This window comes from Excalfactoria chinensis, unplaced genomic scaffold (genome assembly GCF_039878825.1).
Source record: "Excalfactoria chinensis isolate bCotChi1 unplaced genomic scaffold, bCotChi1.hap2 Scaffold_364, whole genome shotgun sequence".
Lineage (NCBI taxonomy): Eukaryota > Metazoa > Chordata > Aves > Galliformes > Phasianidae > Excalfactoria > Excalfactoria chinensis.
In genome coordinates this window covers 214-23,505 of record NW_027315652.1, presented here as the reverse complement: position 1 = coordinate 23,505, position 23,292 = coordinate 214, and the positions used below count along the sequence as shown (strand labels likewise).

The following is a 23,292-nucleotide window of genomic DNA, read 5'->3' as shown; positions in this document are numbered from 1 at the left end:
ACATGGTGTGGATGGTTGGAGGTTGGACTTGATGATCTTAGAGGCCATCTCCAACCTTCTTAATGAGTCTTTGACTCCACGGGTGGACATGGTGGGGATGGTCTGGCCATTGGACTCAACAATCTTAGAGATCTTTTCTGCACTTGATGACCTTAAAGATCATTTCCACCCTCAATGACTCTGATGCTGTGAGCAAACAAGGTATGGCTGGTTGGTGGCAGAACTGGATGATCTTAGAGCTTAATGACTCTTTGATTCTAGGAGTAAAGATGGTATGGCTGGTTGTTGGCCAGACTGGATGATCTTAGAGGTCATTCCCAACCTTAATGACTCTTTGATTCCGGGAGCAAACAAGGTATGGCTGGTTGGTGGCAGAACTGGATGATCTTAGAGCTTAACAACTCTCTGATTCTAGGAGCAAACAACGTATGGCTGGTTGTTGGCCGGACTGGATGATCTTAGAGGTCATTCCCAGCCTTAATGACTCTTTGATTCCGGGAGCAAACAAGGTATGGCTGGTTGGTGGCCGGGCTGGATGATCTTAGAGCTTAACAACTCTCTGATTCTAGGAGCAAACAAGGTATGGCTGGTTGTTGGCCGGACTGGATGATCTTAGAGGTCTTTTCCAACCTTAACGACTCTGTGGCTGTAGGATGGGAGGCCGACCATCATGGACGGCTCCTCTTGGAGCATCATGAAGGCCGATGGGCTCAGCCATGTGCAGCCTCCACACTCCCTCCAAAGAACTGAAAGGTAAGTTGAGCCCCCGCTAACGAACCTCCCGAAGATCAACGAACACCAGCCCAGCTCCTTCCCTTCCCTATTCGCTCCGACAGAACCGGGTGAGTCCATCTCCTTATTCACTTGTCGTCATTTCCTACCCAGGGAGGAGCAGGATAATGAACTGCGTGCGTCAGGGAAGATGAATCTGAGCTGGCAGGGAGCAGCGCGGTAAAGAGATTAAAGCGTTATTATTGTTGGGGGGGTTGTTTTTGTCTTTCCCCCCACGGTGCGCGGTGACAGCTCGGCCGTCAGCAGTAAAAAATGTCTCCGAGAGAGATAATCATCGGAAACTCAATAAAGCGTCAGGGGAAGCCTGCCCTGCCATCCATCACCGCGGGCCTGCAAATTCTCAGCCCTCCGTCCTTTCCCCTTCCCTGCCATCCATATAAATGTCTGTAATATATCTGGAGCGGCGGCGGCGGCGGCCCCTCTCGATATGGGATGCTTTTTAATGACCCAAATATTGATAGGAGGAATATGTAAACGACAGCGACGGAATCAAACAAATAAAGAAGGGGAAGAGAAAAAAAACAACCCCACAACCAACCGGCCCCGCAACACAAAGGCGGCTCTTCCCATCCCTCTCGTTGTTAAAATGCAACTGAATTTATTCTTTTTAATAAAACACGTCAAAGCAAAAGAATTGATGCGGCTTCGCGCCGCCGCGCCGCCGCGCCTTCTCCCCACCACCCCAAAACTATATAACATGAGGGAGGGATGAATGCAGACAAAAACAATTAACTTTATTGGCTGATGCTCTTTGCCTTAAATGAAGTCTCGCCGCGTGCGTTACGCGCTGCCGGCCCATTGCTCATCTTTTCATGTTGCTTCATGTATTTTGCATTCCCCCGCTCTCATCTCATCATGGCTGCCCCCAGCTCCAGCACGCAGCGGCTCTATGGGACCCCATCACAACCAGCTTCCTCCACATCACCCCACTTTGGAGCCGTTTCTGCCCTTCCCATCCAAGAAGACCCCATTGAGTCCATCCAGCCCTACTGAGTCCATCCAGCCCTTCTGAGTCCATCCAGCCCTACTGAGTCCATCCATCCCTTCTGAGTCCATCCATCCCTTCTGAGTCCATCCATCCCTTCTGAGTCCATCCATCCCTGCTGAGTCCATCCAGCCCTTCTGAGTCCAACCATCCCTTCTGAGTCCATCCATCCCTTCTGAGTCCATCCAGCCCTACTGAGTCCATCCAGCCCTTCTGAGTCCATCCAGCCCTTCTGAGTCCATCCAGCCCTACTGAGTCCATCCAGCCCTTCTGAGCCCATCCAGCCCTTCTGAGTCCATCCAGCCCTTCTGAGTCCATCCAGCCCTTCTGAGTCCAACCAGCCCTACTGAGTCCAACCAGCCCTTCTGAGTCCATCCATCCCTACTGAGTCCATCCATCCCTTCTGAGTCCATCCAGCCCTACTGAGTCCATCCAGCCCTTCTGAGTCCATCCAGCCCTTCTGAGTCCATCCATCCCTACTGAGTCCATCCATCCCTACTGAGTCCATCCAGCCCTTCTGAGTCCATCCAGCCCTACTGAGTCCATCCAGCCCTTCTGAGTCCATCCAGCCCTACTGAGTCCATCCATCCCTTCTGAGTCCATCCATCCCTACTGAGTCCATCCAGCCCTTCTGAGTCCATCCAGCCCTTCTGAGTCCATCCAGCCCTTCTGAGTCCATCCAGCCCTACTGAGTCCATCCAGCCCTTCTGAGTCCAACTATCCCTTCTGAGTCCATCCAGCCCTACTGAGTCCAACCAGCCCTTCTTAGTCCAACCAGCCCTACTGAGTCCATCCAGCCCTTCTGAGTCCAACTATCTCTTCTGAGTCCAACCATCCCTTCTGAGTCCAACCATCCCTTCTGAGTCCATCCAGCCCTACTGAGTCCATCCAGCCCTACTGAGTCCATCCAGCCCTTCTGAGTCCATCCAGCCCTTCTGAGTCCATCCAGCCCTTCTGAGTCCATCCAGCCCTTCTGGGTCCATCCAGCCCTTCTGAGTCCATCCAGCCCTTCTGAGTCCATCCAGCCCTTCTGAGTCCATCCATCCCTACTGAGTCCATCCATCCCTACTGAGTCCATCCAGCCCTTCTGAGTCCAACGAGCCCTTCTGAGTCCATCCAGCCCTTCTGAGTCCATCCAGCCCTTCTGAGTCCATCCAGCCCTTCTGAGTCCATCCAGCCCTTCTGGGTCCATCCAGCCCTTCTGAGTCCATCCAGCCCTTCTGAGTCCATCCAGCCCTTCTGAGTCCATCCATCCCTTCTGAGTCCATCCAGCCCTTCTGAGTCCATCCATCCCTTCTGAGTCCAACCATCCCTTCAGAGTCCATCCAGCCCTTCTGAGTCCAACTATCCCTTCTGAGTCCATCCAGCCCTTCTGAGTCCATCCAGCCCTACTGAGTCCATCCAGCCCTTCTGAGTCCATCCAGCCCTTCTGAGTCCATCCAGCCCTACTGAGTCCATCCAGCCCTTCTGAGTCCATCCAGCCCTACTGAGTCCATCCAGCCCTTCTGAGTCCAACCAGCCCTTCTGAGTCCATCCAGCCCTACTGAGTCCATCCAGCCCTTCTGAGTCTATCCAGCCCTTCTGAGTCCATCCAGCCCTTCTGAGTCCATCCAGCCCTTCTGAGTCCATCCAGCCCTACTGAGTCCATCCAGCCCTTCTGAGTCCATCCAGCCCTTCTGAGTCCATCCATCCCTTCTGAGACCATCCATCCCTTCTGAGTCCATCCATCCCTTATGAGTCCATCCAGCCCTTCTGAGTCCATCCATCCCTTATGAGTCCATCCAGCCCTTCTGAGTCCATCCAGCCCTACTGAGTCCATCCATCCCTTCTGAGCCCATCCATCCCTTCTGAGTCCAACCAGCCCTACTGAGTCCATCCAGCCCTACTGAGTCCATCCAGCCCTTCTGAGTCCATCCATCCCTTCTGAGTCCATCCAGCCCTTCTGAGTCCATCCATCCCTACTGAGTCCAACCAGCCCTTCTTTCTCACAGCCCCTTTTAGGTCCTGCAGATAAATACGTTGCTAAGGATGTGGCTCAGCCCATAGAATCATAGAATTACCCAGGTTGGAAAAGACCTTGAAGACCATCAAGTCCAACTGCAGCCTAACCACAGTTCCGTGCTGCAGCAGGTGGGCCCGACAGCGATGGGGATAACATGGAGGTAGGGCCGGGACTGGAAACACGAGGCAGTCCGAAGTGATGAGCTGCAGCATCCAGCTCAGCGCCGCGCAGCCTCACAACCCTCCTCCCCCCTGGATCCATCTCTAAGGCCCGCACTGCCCTCCCCCATGATGGTCAATGGGACGCGGCTCCCAGCTGCACCGCTGGGCTCCGGCCAATAGCAAAGCTCTCTCTCGGATGCTGCAGCAGCTCCAAGCGAATAATGAGGTTGCAGCAGCTCCAAGCGAATAATGAAATCTGTTTCCAACAGGCAAAAAGCAGCAGCTTCCATTTCAAAGCCAGAAAAAGAAACTTGGGTGCCCCTCCGGAGCCGCGCGTGAACAGCGTTACCTTCCAACGAATGGAGGCCTTTCTCCTTGGCCGTCTCATAGACGCTGCTGAAGTCGTCCCCGAGGTTCGGATCTGCATTGGCTGCCAGCAGCACCTTCACCACGCTGCAAGGAAACAGAGCACGAGTCAGGCAGGGGGAAATGCCAGAAGGAGAGAGCGATCCGAAAGCAAAGGGAAGGCTGCGGGGCAGGGAGTCCTATGGGTAACACATCCCTGCGGGCATTCAAGGCCAGGCTGGATGTGGCTCTGGGCTGCACATAGCAGGGGGTTGGATGAGCACTGTGGGCAACCCAGGCTATTCTATGATGCTGTGATATGAGCCTGGGAGAGCTGGGTGTGCAAAGGGGTTTCTGAGCCGCTCACTGCAGCCGCCCCATTGAGTCAGGGTGGCCCATTGAGTCACCCCAAAAGAGGAATCATAGAATTAGGAACATAGAACATAGAACATAGGACATAGAACATAGGAACCGCTGGGCTATGATGGCTCAGCCTCTTTCTTGCTTATTTCTGCCCTGCCAGGAGGAAGCGCGGAGCTCAGCGCTCGGGAAACAGGGTTCAATGGTGGAAATCAGAAGGGAGCTGGAAGGAAAATGTCCGAGTGCCGCCACGAGCTGAGCCAAACCTCAGCCTATGGGAATCGGAGCTGTATGGGATCACTGTGAGCTGTATGGGATCACTGTGAGCTGTATGGGATCACTGTGAGCTGTATGGGATCACTGTGAGCTGTATGAGATCACTGTGAGCTGTATGGGATCACTGTGAGCTGTATGGGATCACTGTGAGCTGTATGAGATCACTGTGAGCTGTATGAGATCACTGTGAGCTGTATGGGATCAGTGTGAGCTGTATGGGATCAGTGTGAGCTGTATGGGATCACTGTGAGCTGTATGGGATCACTGTGAGCTGTATGAGATCACTGTGAGCTGTATGGGATCACTGTGAGCTGTATGGGATCACTGTGAGCTGTATGGGATCACTGTGAGCTGTATGAGATCACTGTGAGCTGTATGGGATCACTGTGAGCTGTATGGGATCACTGTGAGCTGTATGGGATCACTGTGAGCTGTATGGGATCACTGTGAGCTGTATGAGATCACTGTGAGCTGTATGGGATCACTGTGAGCTGTATGGGATCACTGTGAGCTGTATGGGATCACTGTGAGCTGTATGAGATCACTGTGAGCTGTATGGGATCACTGTGCTCAGCCACAGCTCCTGCAGCACAGAGCAGCTGCTGCCACCACCTTGGCAGGGATTCCATCTGAGCACAACATTGCAATCTGAGCACACCATGATACGTCCCTAGAGTCAATGCAGGACGGGGCAGTGAGGGCTGATGGAGCTGTGGGTGCCCCTGTTCTGTTCTATGGGTGCCCTGTTCTGTTCTGTTCTGTGGGTGCCCCAGTTCTGTTCTGTGGGTGCCCCATTCTGTTCTGTGGGTTCCCCTGTTCTGTTCTATGGGTGCCCCTGTTCTGTTATGGGGCTGTGGGTGCCCCAGTTCTGTTCTGTTCTGTTCTGTTCTGTTCTGTGGGTGCCCCAGTTCTGTTCTATGGGTGCCCTGTTCTGTTCTATTCTATGGGTGCCCTATTCTGTTCTGTGGGTGCCCCAGTTCTATTCTATGGGTGCCCTGTTCTGTTCTATGGGTGCTCCTGTTCTGTTATGGGGCTGTGGGTGCCCCAGTTCTGTTCTGTTCTGTGGGTGCCCCAGTTCTGTTCTGTTCTGTTCTATTCTATGGGTGCCCTGTTCTGTTCTGTGGGTGCCCCTATTCTGTTATGGGGCTGTGGGTGCCCCAGTTCTGTTCTGTTCTGTTCTGTGGGTGCCCCAGTTCTATTCTATGGGTGCCCTGTTCTGTTCTGTTCTGTGGGTGCCCCAGTTCTGTTCTGTTCTGTTCTATGGGTGCCCCATTCTGTTCTGTGGGTGCCCCCGTTCTACTCTGTGGGTGCCCCATTCTGTTCTGTTCTGTGGGTTCCCCTATTCTGTTCTGTTCTGTGGGTGCCCCTGTTCTGTTCTGTTCTGTGGGTTCCCCTATTCTGTTCTGTTCTGTGGGTGCCCCTGTTCTGTTCTGTTCTGTGGGTTCCCCTATTCTGTTCTGTTCTGTAGGTGCCCCTGTTCTGTTCTGTTCTGTGGGTTCCCCTATTCTGTTCTGTTCTGTGGGTGCCCTGTTCTGTTCTGTTCTATTCTATGGGTGCCCTGTTCTGTTCTGTTCTGTTCTGTCCTGTTCTGTTATGGGGCTGTGGGTGCCCCAGTTCTGTTCTGTTCTGTGGGTGCCCCTATTCTGTTATGGGGCTGTGGGTGCCCCAGTTCTGTTCTGTTCTGTTCTGTGGGTGCCCCAGTTCTATTCTATGGGTGCCCTGTTCTGTTCTGTTCTGTGGGTGCCCTGTTCTGTTCTGTGGGTGTCCCAGTTCTGTTCTGTTCTGTTCTATTCTATGGGTGCTCCTTTTCTGTTCTGTGGGTGCCCCTGTTCTATTCTATGGGTGCCCTGTTCTGTTCTGTTCTGTGGGTGCCCTGTTCTATTCTGGGGCTGTGGGTGCTCCTGTTCCGTTCTGTGGGTTCCCCTGTTCTGTTCTATTCTATGGGTGCCCTGTTCCGTTCTGTGGGTGCCCCTATTCTGTTATGGGGTTGTGGGTGCCCCGTTCTGTTCTGTGGGTTCCCCTGTTCTGTTCTATTCTATGGGTGCCCTGTTCTGTTCTGTGGGTGCCCCTATTCTGTTATGGGGCTGTGGGTGCCCCGTTCTGTTCTATGGGTGCCCCATTTCCCTGCACGGTGTGGGACCAGTCGTCCTTTTGAGCTCCAACCCAAACCCTTCCATCAGAGCCCAGCACGAGCCACGTTGATGCGGATCCCTTCCTCCTGCTCCAGCCCCCAACACGGACCCGATCCCTCCCCTACGAGCAGCCGGAATCCGGTTCATTCCTCATCTTTCCTCCCCCCTGGCTTCCATCCTCCCCCGACAACCAACCAGCACCGGCCGGCATCCACCAGCCCCGACACGGCTGTGGGGCTGACAGCTCCGCCGCGCACCGAGCCGTCCCTGCAGGCTGCCCCTTGTCAGCCCCCATTTAGGATTGAACGGAACCTCTTTGCCCATTTACCCCATAAATTAGAAGGAACGAAAGGTGCTCATTGGGTTCTTTAAGTGGTGCAATAGAGGCAAACTCCTTCCCGGGATCTCTTTGCCACGTATAGAGCTTGGTTGAGGGAGCAGAGCTGGAAGCCAGGAGAGCCCCCAGCCCCTCACCATTATCATATGGGGGGCACTGATACACACATGGAGCTCTTCTATATCCCTACAGACCTCATTAATACCCACATGGAGCTCTTCTATATCCCTATAGACCTTTATACCCACACGGAGCTCTTCTATATCCCTATAGACCTTTATACCCACACGGAGCTCTTCTATATCCCTATAGACCTCGTTTATACCCACACGAAGCTCTTCTATATCCCTATAGACCTCATTTATACCCACATGGAGCTCTTCTATATCCCTATAGACCTCATTTATACCCACACGGAGCTCTTCTATATCCCTACAGACCTTTATACCCACATGGAGCTCTTCTATATCCCTATAGACCTTTATACCCACACGGAGCTCTTCTATATCCCTATAGACCTTTATACCCACATGGAGCTCTTCTATATCCCTATAGACCTTTATACCCACATGGAGCTCTTCTATATCCCTATAGACCTCATTTATACCCACATGGAGCTCTTCTATATCCCTATAGACCTCATTTATACCCACATGGAGCTCTTCTATATCCCTATAGACCTTTATACCCACACAGAGCTCTTCTATATCCCTATAGACCTTTATACCCACATGAAGCTCTTCTATATCCCTATAGACCTTTATACCCACACGGAGCTCTTCTATATCCCTATAGCCCTCATTTATACCCACACGAAGCTCTTCTATATCCCTATAGACCTCATTTATACCCACATGGAGCTCTTCTATATCCCTATAGACCTTTATACCCACATGGAGCTCTTCTATATCCCTATAGACCTTTATACCCACATGGAGCTCTTCTATATCCCTATAGACCTCATTTATACCCACACGGAGCTCTTCTATATCCCTATAGACCTTTATACCCACATGAAGCTCTTCTATATCCCTATAGACCTTTATACCCACACGGAGCTCTTCTATATCCCTATAGACCTTTATACCCACACGGAGCTCTTCTATATCCCTATAGACCTCATTTATACCCACACGGAGCTCTTCTATATCCCTATAGACCTCATTTATACCCACATGGAGCTCTTCTATATCCCTATAGACCTCATTTATACCCACACGGAGCTCTTCTATATCCCTATAGACCTTTATACCCACATGGAGCTCTTCTATATCCCTATAGACCTCATTTATACCCACATGGAGCTCTTCTATATCCCTACAGACCTTTATACCCACATGGAGCTCTTCTATATCCCTATAGACCTTTATACCCACACGGAGCTCTTCTATATCCCTATAGACCTTTATACCCACATGAAGCTCTTCTATATCCCTATAGACTTTTATACCCACATGGAGCTCTTCTATATCCCTATAGACCTCATTTATACCCACACGGAGCTCTTCTATATCCCTATAGACCTTTATACCCACATGGAGCTCTTCTATATCCCTATAGACCTTTATACCCACATGGAGCTCTTCTATATCCCTATAGACCTCATTTCTACCCACACGGAGCTCTTCTATATCCCTATAGACCTCATTTATACCCACATGGAGCTCTTCTATATCCCTATAGACCTTTATACCCATATGAAGCTCTTCTATACCCCTACAGACCTCATTTATATCCACATAGAGCTCTTCTATATCCCTATAGACCTTTATACCCACACGGAGCTCTTCTATATCCCTATAGACCTTTATACCCACATGGAGCTCTTCTATATCCCTATAGCCCTCATTTATACCCACACGGAGCTCTTCTATATCCCTATAGACCTCATTTATACCCACATGGAGCTCTTCTATATCCCTATAGACCTCAATACCCACATGGAGCTCTTCTATATCCCTATAGACCTTTATACCCACATGGAGCTCTTCTATATCCCTATAGACCTCATTTATACCCACACGAAGCTCTTCTATATCCCTATAGACCTTTATACCCACATGGAGCTCTTCTATATCCCTATAGACCTTTATACCCACATGGAGCTCTTCTATATCCCTATAGACCTTTATACCCACATGGAGCTCTTCTATATCCCTATAGACCTTTATACCCACACGAAGCTCTTCTATATCCCTATAGACCTTTATACCCACACGGAGCTCTTCTATATCCCTATAGACCTCATTTATACCCACATGGAGCTCTTCTATATCCCTATAGACCTTTATACCCACATGGAGCTCTTCTATATCCCTATAGATCTTTATACCCACATGGAGCTCTTCTATATCCCTATAGACCTCATTTATACCCACATGGAGCTCTTCTATATCCCTATAGACCTTTATACCCACACGGAGCTCTTCTATATCCCTATAGACCTTTATACCCACATGGAGCTCTTCTATATCCCTATAGACCTCATTTATACCCACACGGAGATCTTCTATATCCCTATAGACCTTTATACCCACATGGAGCTCTTCTATATCCCTACAGACCTTTATACCCACATGGAGCTCTTCTATATCCCTATAGACCTCATTTATACCCACATGGAGCTCTTCTATATCCCTACAGACCTTTATACCCACCCGCAGCTCATCCACATCCATATAGAGCTCCAACCTCCAAGACCCCCAACCCACTACCAGCGTTAAACCCTCTTCGATCCATGGGGGGCTATAAAAGAGCTTTTCTGCCTCTCGTGGCTGGACCAACAGATTGTTAAGGATGAAATACACACACACGTGTCCAATGCAAGGAATAGGGGTTGGGGGTCAGATCGATGCTGTGCTGGTCAGCCGTGGCCGGGCTGTGCTGGGCAGCTGGGGTTGGTGAAGCACGAAGTGCGGTGATGGCCATGACCGTCAGCACAATGCTGCCCCGAGATGGGGAGCTGACACAGGTCGTGGCCGCACACAAAGCCCCCCGGGAAGGGTAGAGCTTTGCTCTGTAAGGCTCAATGGGGGGCGGAGGGGCTGCAGTTTGCATGCAGGAGCTGCAGGAGCTGCCACGCCGCCTGACCTCCGCCATTGAAACGTAATTGGATGGTCAGCACCAAGGGATGCAGTTGGATGGTCAGCACTAAGGGATGTAATTGGATGGTCAGCACTAAGGGATGTAATTGGATGGTCAGCACCAAGGGATGTAATTGGATGGTCAGCTCCAAGAGCAATGAGACGATGGCCAACTCCAAGAGCAATGAGCACATGGTCAGCCCCAAGAGATGTAGTTGGATGGTCAGTCCTAAGGGATGTAATTGGATGGTCAGTCATAAAGGATATAATTGGGTGGTTAGCCCTCAAGGGATGTAGTTGGATGGTCGGCACCAAGGGATATAACTGGGTGGTCAGCACCAAGAGATGTAATTGGATGGTCAGCCCCAAGAGCAATGAGACGATGGCCAACTCCAAGAGCAATGAGAGCATGGTCAGCCCCAAGAGATGTAGATGGATGGTCAGCACCAAGGGATGTAATTGGATGGTCAGCCCCAAGGGATGTAATTGGATGGTCAGCCCTAAGGGATGTAAGTGGATGGTCAGCACCAAGGGATCTAAATGGATGGGCAGCCCCAAAGGATGTAAGTAGATGGTGAGACAAGAGATGTAGATGGATGGTCAGCACCAAGAGCAATGAGACGATGGCCAACTCCAAGAGCAATGAGCGCATGGTCAGCCCCAAGAGATGTAGTTGGATGGTGAGTACCAAGAGATGTAATTGGATGGTCAGTCCCAAGGGATCTAAATGGATGGGCAGCACCAAGGGATGTAATTGGATGGTCAGCTCCAAGGGATGTAGTTGGATGGTCAGCCCTAAGGGATGCAATTGGATGGTCAGCCCCAAGGGATCTAAATGGATGGGCAGCACCAAGGGATGTAAGTAGATGGTGAGACAAGAGATGTAGATGGATGGTCTGCACCAAGGGATGTAATTGGATGGTCAGCCCTAAGGGATGTAATTGGATGGTCAGCACCAAGGGATCTAAATGGATGGGCAGCACCAATGGATGTAATTAGATGGTCAGCCCTAAGGGATGTAATTGGATGGTCAGCCCAAAGAGATGCAGTTGGATGGTCAGCTCCAAGGGATGTAATTGGATGGTCAGCCCCAATGGATGTAATTGGATGGTCAGCACCAATGGATGTAATTGGATGGTCAGCACCAATGGATGTAATTGGATGGTCAGCCCTAAGGGATGTAATTGGATGGTCAGCACCAATGGATGTAATTGGATGGTCAGCCCCAATGGATCTAAATGGATGGGCAGCACCAAGGGATGTAGTTGGATGGTCAGCCCCAAGAGATGTAATTGGATGGTCAGCCCTAAGGGATGTAATTGGATGGTCAGCCCCAATGGATCTAAATGGATGGGCAGCACCAAGGGATGTAATTGGATGGTCAGCACCAAGGGATCTAAATGGATGGGCAGCACCAAGGGATGTAATTGGATGGTCAGCCCCAATGGATGTAGTTGGATGGTCAGCACCAAAGGATGTAAATGGATGGTCAGCACCAAAGGATGTAAATGGATGGTCAGCTCCAAGAGCAATGAGATGATGGCCAACTCCAAGAGCAATGAGCGCATGGTCAGCCCCAAGAGATGTAGATGGATGGTCAGCACCAAGAGATGTAATTGGATGGTCAGCCCCAAGAGCAATGAGACGATGGCCAACTCCAAGAGCAATGAGAGCATGGTCAGCCCCAAGAGATGTAGATGGATGGTCAGCACCAAGAGATGTAATTGGATGGTCAGCCCCAAGGGATGTAGTTGGATGGTCAGCCCTAAGGGTTGTAATTGGATGGTCAGCCCCAAGGGATCTAAATGGATGGTAAGCACCAAGAGATGTAATTGGATGGTCAGCACCAAGGGATGTAATTGGATGGTCAGCCCTAAGGGGTGTAATTGGATGGTCATCCCCAAGAGCAATGAGTGGATGGTCGCCTCCAGGAGAAACAAAGTCCCTTCACCAGGGTTTCAGGCCCTCTCCTACCAGAGAAGCGACCCCACGCCACCCACATCTGTCAGGCAGGATGTCCAGCTGTGAGCACGGTTCCATCTAGAACCTCTTGTGCTCCTGCAATGAACTGCATCCATTGAAGCAGACACGGACCCTGAATTGTGCCCATCGACCCAGACCGGGACCCATTTGTTTCACAGAACCAGGCCCAAACATCCCCCTCACTTCATCTTTCTGCTGCCCTGTAGGTAATCCACTAAGAAATACCCCTCAGAAAGAGCACTTTTGCTACCTCTATCATTAACCAGGCCGTGCAGGCGGCCCAAGGCCACCCCATTTCACCCAACGCAGCCCATGGGAGCCAGCAGGTTGAGCACCCGACGGCCCATCTGCCTCCATCAGCGTTTCCAGGCCCTGTTTTCAGCCCGCACGGCCTTTCTCCCCGATCCCTCTCAGCCTTTTTACAAGCCTTGAAGCTCCGTTCTGCTCCGCCGCTCACTTGGAATGGTCAACAGCCGTCACACTCCAATGCTGACCATTGTGCCCTCTTCAAGGTGGGAGGATCCGCTACGGAGCCGGGCAAACAACGGGGGCCCGGCTGCTGCTCGGACATCAAAGTTAAACAAACAACCACAACCCCCCTTTTCCATCCCCATCGGCCCCATCGCCAGCAGCTCCCCGAGGAGGTCACGGCTTTCAGCTTGTCGTGGCACACATCAAAGTTCGCACCACACACGAACTGGGCGCAAGGATTGAAATGGCGTCGCCCGAGAGCGGATATTCAACCTTTGTGCTCCCGCTTTAATCCCGTGTTTTCACAACTCATTAAGCTTCTTGGCTTATGAACTTGTGACCACGTGAAGCTTGCTCACAAGTCAAAAGGCAGCTTGTAACATCAAAGCTCGCTCTCCCGCGTCTGGCCCGCGTTGGCCGCAATTGGATTTCTCTTTCTCTCCCTTTCTGTCTTTTCTTCAATGACGATAATAATAATAACAATAACAATAATAATAATAAGAAAACCCCCTCCTAATTGAATTTAGTTGTAGACCGAATCCATTTCGGAGCGCTTTGAAAAGGTTACGAGAAGCCACGGCGCTCATCATGGGAACCAAGGGAGGGAGGGCGCAGCGTTCAGCCTCTTTGCTTCGCAAAGGTCGAGCGTGAAAGACCCAGCGCGGCCCCCAGCCTGGGGGGGCAGCAGCTCCCATGGGAGCCATTGGCAGCTCCCACATCAGCCCGTGGGTCGCAGCAGCAGAGCCAAAGGGGTCAATGGGGACCTCTGAGATCTCCCGGTCCGACCCCCCTTAAAGCGGGTTCCCTATTAAAGCGGGTTCCCTATTAAAGCGGGTTCCCTACAGCACAGAGAAGCATCCCGGTGGGTTCTGGGTGGCTCTAGAGATATTGGGTCCCCCCAATGGGCTCCCCACAGCTGTTCTCTGTCTGTTTGGAGCTCAGCACGGGCGCAGTGCTCCAGGTTTGGCCCCTCAGGGTAGAGCAGAGGGGAGGAGAAGCTCCCTGCCCTGCTGGCCATGCTTTGTGCCGTGCACCCCATGGTTCCATTGGCCTCTGTGGCCAGCAGAGCATACTGCTGCCTCACGGTCAGCCTGTGCTCAATGCTGGACAACCAGGACAACATTGGCCTTCTTGGCCACCAGGACACGCTGCTGGCTCACAGTCAGCCCATGGTCAGCCCATGGTCAACCACCGGTCAACCATTAACCAAGCAGGCTACCATTGGCTCTCTTGGCCACCAGGACACGTTGCAGGCTCATGGTCAACCACTGGTCAACCAATAACCAACCAGGCCACTATTGGCTCCCTTGGCCACCAGGACACGCAACAGGCTCATGGTCAGCCCATGGTCAACCATTAACCAACCAGGCCACCAGGACACGCTGCAGGCTCATGGTCAGCTCATGGTCAGCCCATGGTCAACCACCGGTCAACCACTGACCAACCATTGACCAACCATTAACCAACCAGGCCACCATTGGCTCTCTTGGCCACCAGGACACCCAGCTGGCTCATGGTCAGCCCATGGTCAACCCATGGTCAACCATTGACCAACCATTGACCAACCACTGACCGACCACTGACCAACCATTGACCAACCATTGACCAACCAGGCCACCATTGGCTCTCTTGGCCACCCAGCTGGCTCATGGTCAGCCCATGGTCAACCACTGACCAACCATTGACCAACCATTGACCAACCAGACCACTATTGGTTCTCTTGGCCACCAGGACACGCTGCTGGCTCATGGTCAGCTCATGGTCAGCCCATGGTCTACCACTGGTCAACCATTAACCAACCACTGGTCAACCATTGACCAACCATTGACCAACCACTGACCAACCAGGCCACTATTGGCTCTCTTGGCCACTAGGACACCCAGAAAGCTCATGGTCAACCCATGGTCAACCCATGGTCAACCATTGACCAACCATTGACCAACCATTGACCAACCACTGACCAACCATTGACCAACCATTGACCAACCATTGACCAACCATTGACCAACCATTGACCAACTACTGGCCAACCATTGACCAACCATTGACCAACCACTGGTCAACCACTGGTCAACCATTGACCAACCACTGACCAACCATTGACCAACCAGGCCACCATTGGCTCTCTTGGCCACCAGGACACCCAACTGGCTTATGGTCAACCCATGGTCAACCACTGACCAACCATTGACCAACCATTGACCAACCACTGACCAACCATTGACCAACCACTGACCAACCACTGACCAACCATTGACCAACCATTGACCAACCATTGACCAACCACTGACCAACCATTGACCAACCACTGACCAACCATTGACCAACCATTGACCAACCACTGACCAACCATTGACCAACCACTGACCAACCATTGACCAACCATTGACCAACCACTGACCAACCATTGACCAACCATTGACCAACCACTGACCAACCATTGACCAACCATTGACCAACCACTGACCAACCATTGACCAACCACTGACCAACCACTGACCAACCATTGACCAACCACTGACCAACCATTGACCAACCACTGACCAACCACTGACCAACCATTGACCAACCACTGACCAACCACTGACCAACCATTGACCAACCACTGACCAACCATTGACCAACCACTGACCAACCATTGACCAACCATTGACCAACCACTGACCAACCATTGACCAACCACTGACCAACCATTGACCAACCATTGACCAACCATTGACCAACCATTGACCAACCACTGACCAACCACTGACCAACAATTGACCAACCATTGACCAACCACTGAGCAACCACTGACCAACCATTGACCAACCACTGACCAACCATTGACCAACCACTGACCAACCACTGACCAACCACTGACCAACCATTGACCAACCATTGACCAACCACTGACCAACCATTGACCAACCACTGACCAACCATTGACCAACCACTGACCAACCACTGACCAACCACTGACCAACCATTGACCAACCATTGACCAACCACTGACCAACCATTGACCAACCACTGACCAACCATTGACCAACCATTGACCAACCATTGACCAACCACTGACCAGCCATTGACCAACCACTGACCAACCACTGACCAACCATTGACCAACCATTGACCAACCATTGACCAACCATTGACCAACCAGACCACCATTGGTTCTCTTGGCCACCAGGACACGCTGCAGGCTCATGGTCAGCTCATGGTCAGCCCATGGTCTACCACTGGTCAACCATTAACCAACCACTGGTCAACCATTGACCGACCAGGCCACTATTGGCTCTCTTGGCCACCAGGACATCCAGCTGGCTCGTGGTCAGCCCATGGTCAACCACTGGTCAGCCACTGACCAACCAGGCCACTATTGGCTCTCTTGGCCACCAGGACACCCAGAAAGCTCATGGTCAACCCATGGTCAACCCATGGTTAACCATTGACCAACTACTGGCCAACCATTGACCAACCATTGACCAACCACTGGTCAACCACTGGTCAACCATTGACCAACCACTGACCAACCATTGACCAACCAGGCCACCATTGGCTCTCTTGGCCACCAGGATACCCAACTGGCTCATGGTCAGCCCATGGTCAACCATTGACCAACCATTGACCAACCAGGCCACTATTGGCTCTCTTGGCCACCAGGACACCCAGCAAGCTCATGGTCAGCCCATGGTCAACCACCGGTCAACCATTGACCAACCATTGACCAACCACTGACCAACCACTGACCAACCACTGACCAACCACTGACCAACCAGGCCACCATTGGCTCTCTTGGTAACCCAACTGGCTCATGGTCAGCCCATGGTCAGCCCATGGTCAACCACTGACCAACCATTGACCAACCATTGACCAACCATTGACCAACCATTGACCAACCAGGCCACCATTGGCTCTCTTGGCAACCAGGACACCCAGCAAGCTCATGGTCAGCCCATGGTCAACCCATGGTCAACCATTGACCAACCATTGACCAACCATTGATCAACCATTGACCAACCATTGACCAACCACTGACCAACCACTGACCAACCATTGACCAACCATTGACCAACCATTGACCAACCATTGACCAACCAGGCCACCATTGGCTCTCATGTCCCCCCCTGCTGCCCTATGCCCGTTGCAGGCCGTGCTGTCGGTGCTGCCCCGCTGGTACCTGGCGTTCCTGCTGATGGCCGCCACCATCAGAGACGTCCAGCCCAGACGGTGCCTCGCGTTGACGTCGGCGCCGTCCTGCAGCAACCTGGGCAGAAAGGAGGGACCGGGGTGAGGATGGATGGGATAGTATGGGATGGATGGGATATTATGGGATGGGATGGGATGGGATGGGATGGGATGGGATGGGATGGGATGGGATGGGATGGGATGGGATGGGATGGATGGGATGGGATGGGATGGGATATTATGGGATGGGATGGGGTGGGATGGGTTATGGGATGGGATATGGGATGGGATGAGTTATGGGATGGGTTATGGGATGGGATATGGGATGGGTTATGGGATGGCTTATGGGATGGGATGGGTTATGGGATGGGATGGGTTATGGGATGGGTTATGGGATGGGATGGGATGGGATGGGATGGGATGGGATGGGATGGGATGGGATGGGATGGATGGGATGGGATGGGATGGGATGGGATGGGTTATGGGATGGGATATGGGATGGGTTATGGGATGGGTTATGGGATGGGTTATGGGATGGGATGGGTTATGGGATGGGATGGGATGGGATGGGATATGGGATGGGTTATGGGATGGGTTATGGGATGGGATGTGTTATGGGATGGGATGGGATGGGATGGGTTATGGGATGGGTTATGGGATGGGTTATGGGATGGGATGGGATGGGTTATGGGATGGGTTATGGGATGGGATGGGTTGGGATGGGGATGGGATGGGTTATGGGATGGGTTATGGGATGGGATGGGATGGGTTATGGGATGGGTTATGGGATGGGATGGGTTATGGGATGGGATGGGATGGGATGGGATATGGGATGGGTTATGGGATGGGTTATGGGATGGGATGGGTTATGGGATGGGTTATGGGATGGGTTATGGGATGTGTTATGGGATGGGATGGGATGGGATGGGATGGGACGGGATGGGTTATGGGACGGGTTATGGGATGGGATATGGGATGGGATGGGTTATGGGATGGGATATTATGGGATGGGTTATGGGATGGGTTATGGGATGGGATGGGATGGGTTATGGGATGTGTTATGGGATGGGATGGGATGGGATGGGACGGGATGGGTTATGGGACGGGTTATGGGATGGGATATGGGATGGGATGGGTTATGGGATGGGATGGGTTATGGGATGGGTTATGGGATGGGATATTATGGGATGGGTTATGGGATGGGTTATGGGATGGGTTATGGGATGGGATGGGATGGGTTATGGGATGGGTTATGGGATGGGTTATGGGATGGGATGGGTTATGGGATGGGTTGGGTTATGGGATGGGTTGGGTTATGGGATGGGTTGGGTTATGGGATGGGATATGTGATGGGATGGGTTGGGATGGGGATGGGATGGGTTATGGGATGGGTTATGGGATGCCCTATATGGGATGGGTAATGGGATGGGTTATGGGATGGGATGGGATGGGATGGGATGGGATGGGATGGGATGGGATGGGATGGGATGGAATGGATGGGGTGGGATGGGATGGGATGGATAGGATGGGATATTATGGGATGGGATGGATGGGATGGGATGGGATGGGATATTAGAGGATGGGATATTATGGGATGGATGGGATGGATGGGATATTATGGGATGGAATGGATGGGATGGTATATTATGGGATGGGATATTATGGGATGGATGGGATGGTATATTATGGGATGGGATATTATGGGATGGGATGGATAGAATAGGATATTATGGGATGGGATATTATGGGATGGTATATTATGGGATGGGATATTATGGGATGGGATATTATGGGATGGGATGGATAGGATGGTATATTATGGGATGGGATATTATGGGATGGTATATTATGGGATGGTATATTATGGGATGGGATATTATGGGATGGGATGGATAGAATGGGATATTATGGGATGGGCTATTATGGGATGGGCTATTATGGGATGGTATATTATGGGATGGTATATTATGGGATGGTATATTATGGGATGGGCTATTATGGGATGGGATATTATGGGATGGGCTATTATGGGATGGACGTGACGGCTGTGCTGTGCTGCACAGCTGCTGGCAGGTCGCTCTCTGATCCATCCCCGTGTGCCCCCCCAGCGCTGTGGGTCACAGCCGTCCCACGCCCCACACCTCACTGCAGCCCATCTGTGCGCCCCGGGGCTGCGGCAGCACCCGAAGGGAGGAGGGATGGAGCTGGAGTCCCTGCTGCCCAATGGGACGTGGAGCAACACACAGCACCAAAGGGCTCCTTCCATGGGGGGCAATGAACAATGCTCCCCCTGCCCCACAGAATGAATCCCTGCCCCACATCCCGGCTCCCCCTGCCCCACATAATGAACCCATCTTAAGGAGGAACCACTATGGGACCCATAGATCTGAGCACCCATAGAGCCCGGCTCAAATAGGAGCCACAATGGGACCCATAGATCTGAGCACCCATATATAGAGCCCATCTCAAAGGGGACACACAATGGGACCCATAGATCTGAGCACCCATAGAGCCCGGCTCAAATAGGAGCCACTATGGGACCCATAGATCTGAGCACCCATAGATAGAGCTCATATCAAGGGGGAACCATATTGGGACCCATAGATCTGAGCACCCACAGAGCCCATCTTAATGGGAGCCATAATGGGACCCATAGATCTGAGCACCCATAGACAGAGCTCAACTCAAATAGGAGCCATAATGGGACCCATAGATCTGAGCACCCATAGATAGAGCCCATCTCAATGGGGAGCCATAATGGGACCCATAGATCTGAGCACCCATAGATAGAGCTCATCTCAATGGGGAGCCACAATGGGACCCACAGCTCTCAGCACCCACAGAGCCCATCTTAAATAGGAGCCACAATGGGACCCATAGATCTGAGCACCCATAGATAGAGCCCATCTCAATGGGGAGCCACAATGGGACCCATAGATCTGAGCACCCACTGACAGAAGGGGGAGCCACTATGGGACCCATAGATCTGAGCACCCATAGATAGAGCCCATCTTAATGGGAGCCATAATGGGACCCATAGATCTGAGCACCCATAGTTAGAGCCCATCTTAAGGGGGAATGGCCACGGGACCCCCAGCTCTCACCACCCATAGAGCCCAGCTCAAATAGGAGCCACTATGGGACCCATAGATCTGAGCACCCATAGAGCCCATCTTAATGGGGAGCCATAATGGGACCCATAGATCTGAGCACCCATAGATAGAGCCCATCTTAAATAGGAGCCACTATGGGACCCATAGATCTGAGCACCCATAGAGCCCGGCTCAAATAGGAGCCACAATGGGACCCATAGATCTGAGCACCCATAGATAGAGCCCATCTCAAGGGGGAGCCATATTGGGACCCATAGATCTCAGCACCCATAGAGCCCATTTTAATGGGAGCCATAATGGGACCCACAGATCTGAGCACCCATAGAGCCCATCTTAAAGGGGACACACAATGGGACCCATAGATCTGAGCACCCATAGATAGAGCTCATCTCAATGGGGAGCCACAATGGGACCCATAGATCTCAGCACCCATAGAGCCCATCTTAATGGGGAGCCACTATGGGACCCATAGATCTGAGCACCCACAGAGCCCATCTCAAGGGGGAGCCACAATGGGACCTCCATCCCATATAACCTCCATCCCATATAACGTCCATCCCATATAACGTCCATCCCATATGATCTCCATCCCATATGGTCTCCATCCCATATAAGCACCGATCCCATATATATCTCCATCCCATATATCTCCATCCCTTATATCGCCATCCCATATAACCTCCATCCCATATAACCTCCATCCCATATAACCTCCATCCCATATATCTCCATCCCATATATCTCCATCCCATATAACCTCCATCCCATATAACCTCCATCCCATATAACCTCCATCCCATATGATCTCCATCCCATATGGTCTCCATCCCATATAAGCACCAATCCCATATATATCTCCATACCATATCATCTCCATCCCATATACCTCCATCCATATATCTCCATCCCATATAACCTCCATCCCATATAACCTCGATCCCATATAACTCCATCCCATATAACCTCCATCCCATATACCTCCATCCCATATATCTCCATCCCATATAACCTCCATCCCATATGATCTCCATCCCATATGGTCTCCATCCCATATAAGCACCGATCCCATATATATCTCCATCCCATATATCTCCATCCCTTATATCGCCATCCATATAACCTCCATCCCATATAACCTCCATCCCATATAACCTCCATCCCATATATCTCCATCCCATATATCTCCATCCCATATAACCTCCATCCCATATAACCTCCATCCCATATGATCTCCATCCCATATACCTCCATCCCATATAACCTCCATCCCATATACCTCCATCCCATATGATCTCCATCCCATATATCTCCATCCCATATAACCTCCATCCCATATATCTCCATCCCATATATCTCCATCCCATATATCTCCATCCCATATATCTCCATCCCATATAACCTCCATCCCATATAACCTCCATCCCATATGATCTCCATCCCATATAACCTCCATCCCATATAACCTCCATCCCATATAACCTCCATCCATATATCTCCATCCCATATATCTATATCACATATATCTCCATCCCATATAACCTCCATCCCATATACCTCCATCCCATATAAGCACCGATCCATATAACCTCCATCCCATATAACCTCCATCCCATATACCTCCATCCCATATAACCTGCATCCCATATAACTCCATCCCATATATCTCCATCCCATATAACCTCCATCCCATATATCTCCATCCCATATATCTCCATCCCATATATCTCCATCCCATATATCTCCATCCCATATATCTCCATCCCATACAACCTCCATCCCATATAACCTCCATCCCATATAACCTCCATCCCATAGATCTCCATCCCATATATCTCCACCCAAACATCACCCAACTCCATCCATATATCACCATCCACATACCTCCATCCCATATATCTCCATCCCATATAACCTCCATCCCATAAATCCTCCATCCCATATATCTCCATCCCATAAACCTCCATCCCACACCACATCCCACCATACCCAACCCACACCCACATCCCAATCCCATATAACCTCCACCCATATCACCACCACAACACCAACCCACAACCCCAACCCATACAACCCCACCACAACCATCCACCCACACACACCAACCCAACCATATAACCTCCACCCATAAACCTCCATCCCATATATCTCCATCCCAATACACCTCCCACCCACACAAACCTCCCAATTCCACCCATATAACCTCCAACCCATAAATCTCCATCCCAATATACACCATCCCAAAACCACCAACCCATAACTCCACCCATAACACCACCCAATAACCACCACCCATATCAACCACCATCCCCATATAACACCATCCAAAAACCTCCATCCCATAAACACCCATCCCAATCCACCCATATAACCACCAACCCATATAACCTCCATCCCACATAACACACCCATCCCAAAACCACCACCCAAATAACCCTCCCATATAACTCCATCCCATATATCTCCCATCCCATATAACCTCCATCCATATAACTCCATCCATAACCACCATCCCAATACCTCCATCCCATATAACCTCCATCCCATATAACCTCCATCCCATATAACTCCATCCCATATACTCCATCCCATATCTCCATCCCATATACCTCCATCCCATATACCTCCATCCCATATATCTCCATCCCATATATCTCCATCCCATATATCTCCATCCCATATATCTCCATCCCATATGATCTCCATCCCATATAACCTCCATCCCATATACCTCCATCCCATATACCTCCATCCCATATATCTCCATCCCATATATCTCCATCCCATATATCTCCATCCCATATATCTCCATCCCATATATCTCCATCCCATATATCTCCATCCCATATGATCTCCATCCCATATAACCTCCATCCCATATACCTCCATCCCATATACCTCCATCCCATATACCCTCCATCCCATATATCTCCATCCCATATATCTCCATCCCATATAACCTCCATCCCATATAACCTCCATCCCATATACCTCCATCCCATATGATCTCCATCCCATATAACCTCCATCCCATATACCTCCATCCCATATAACCTCCCATCCCATATATCTCCATCCCATATAA

The 23,292-nt window shown here is 51.1% G+C and overlaps 1 protein-coding gene across 1 annotated transcript in view; it reads right to left on the bottom strand.

Moving 5' to 3' along the window:
* The window catches only part of LOC140264955 (mitochondrial disaggregase-like), a gene marked incomplete at its 3' end in the record, with an annotated part of 52,467 nt that extends 35,269 nt beyond the window's left edge, over window positions 1–17,198 (bottom strand). Inside the window, 2 exon segments of the mRNA XM_072360849.1 lie at window positions 4,290–4,393; window positions 17,090–17,198. Of these exon segments, the coding sequence (XP_072216950.1) occupies window positions 4,290–4,393; window positions 17,090–17,118 (133 nt within the window).
* Window positions 17,199–23,292: the final 6,094 nt, after the last annotated feature.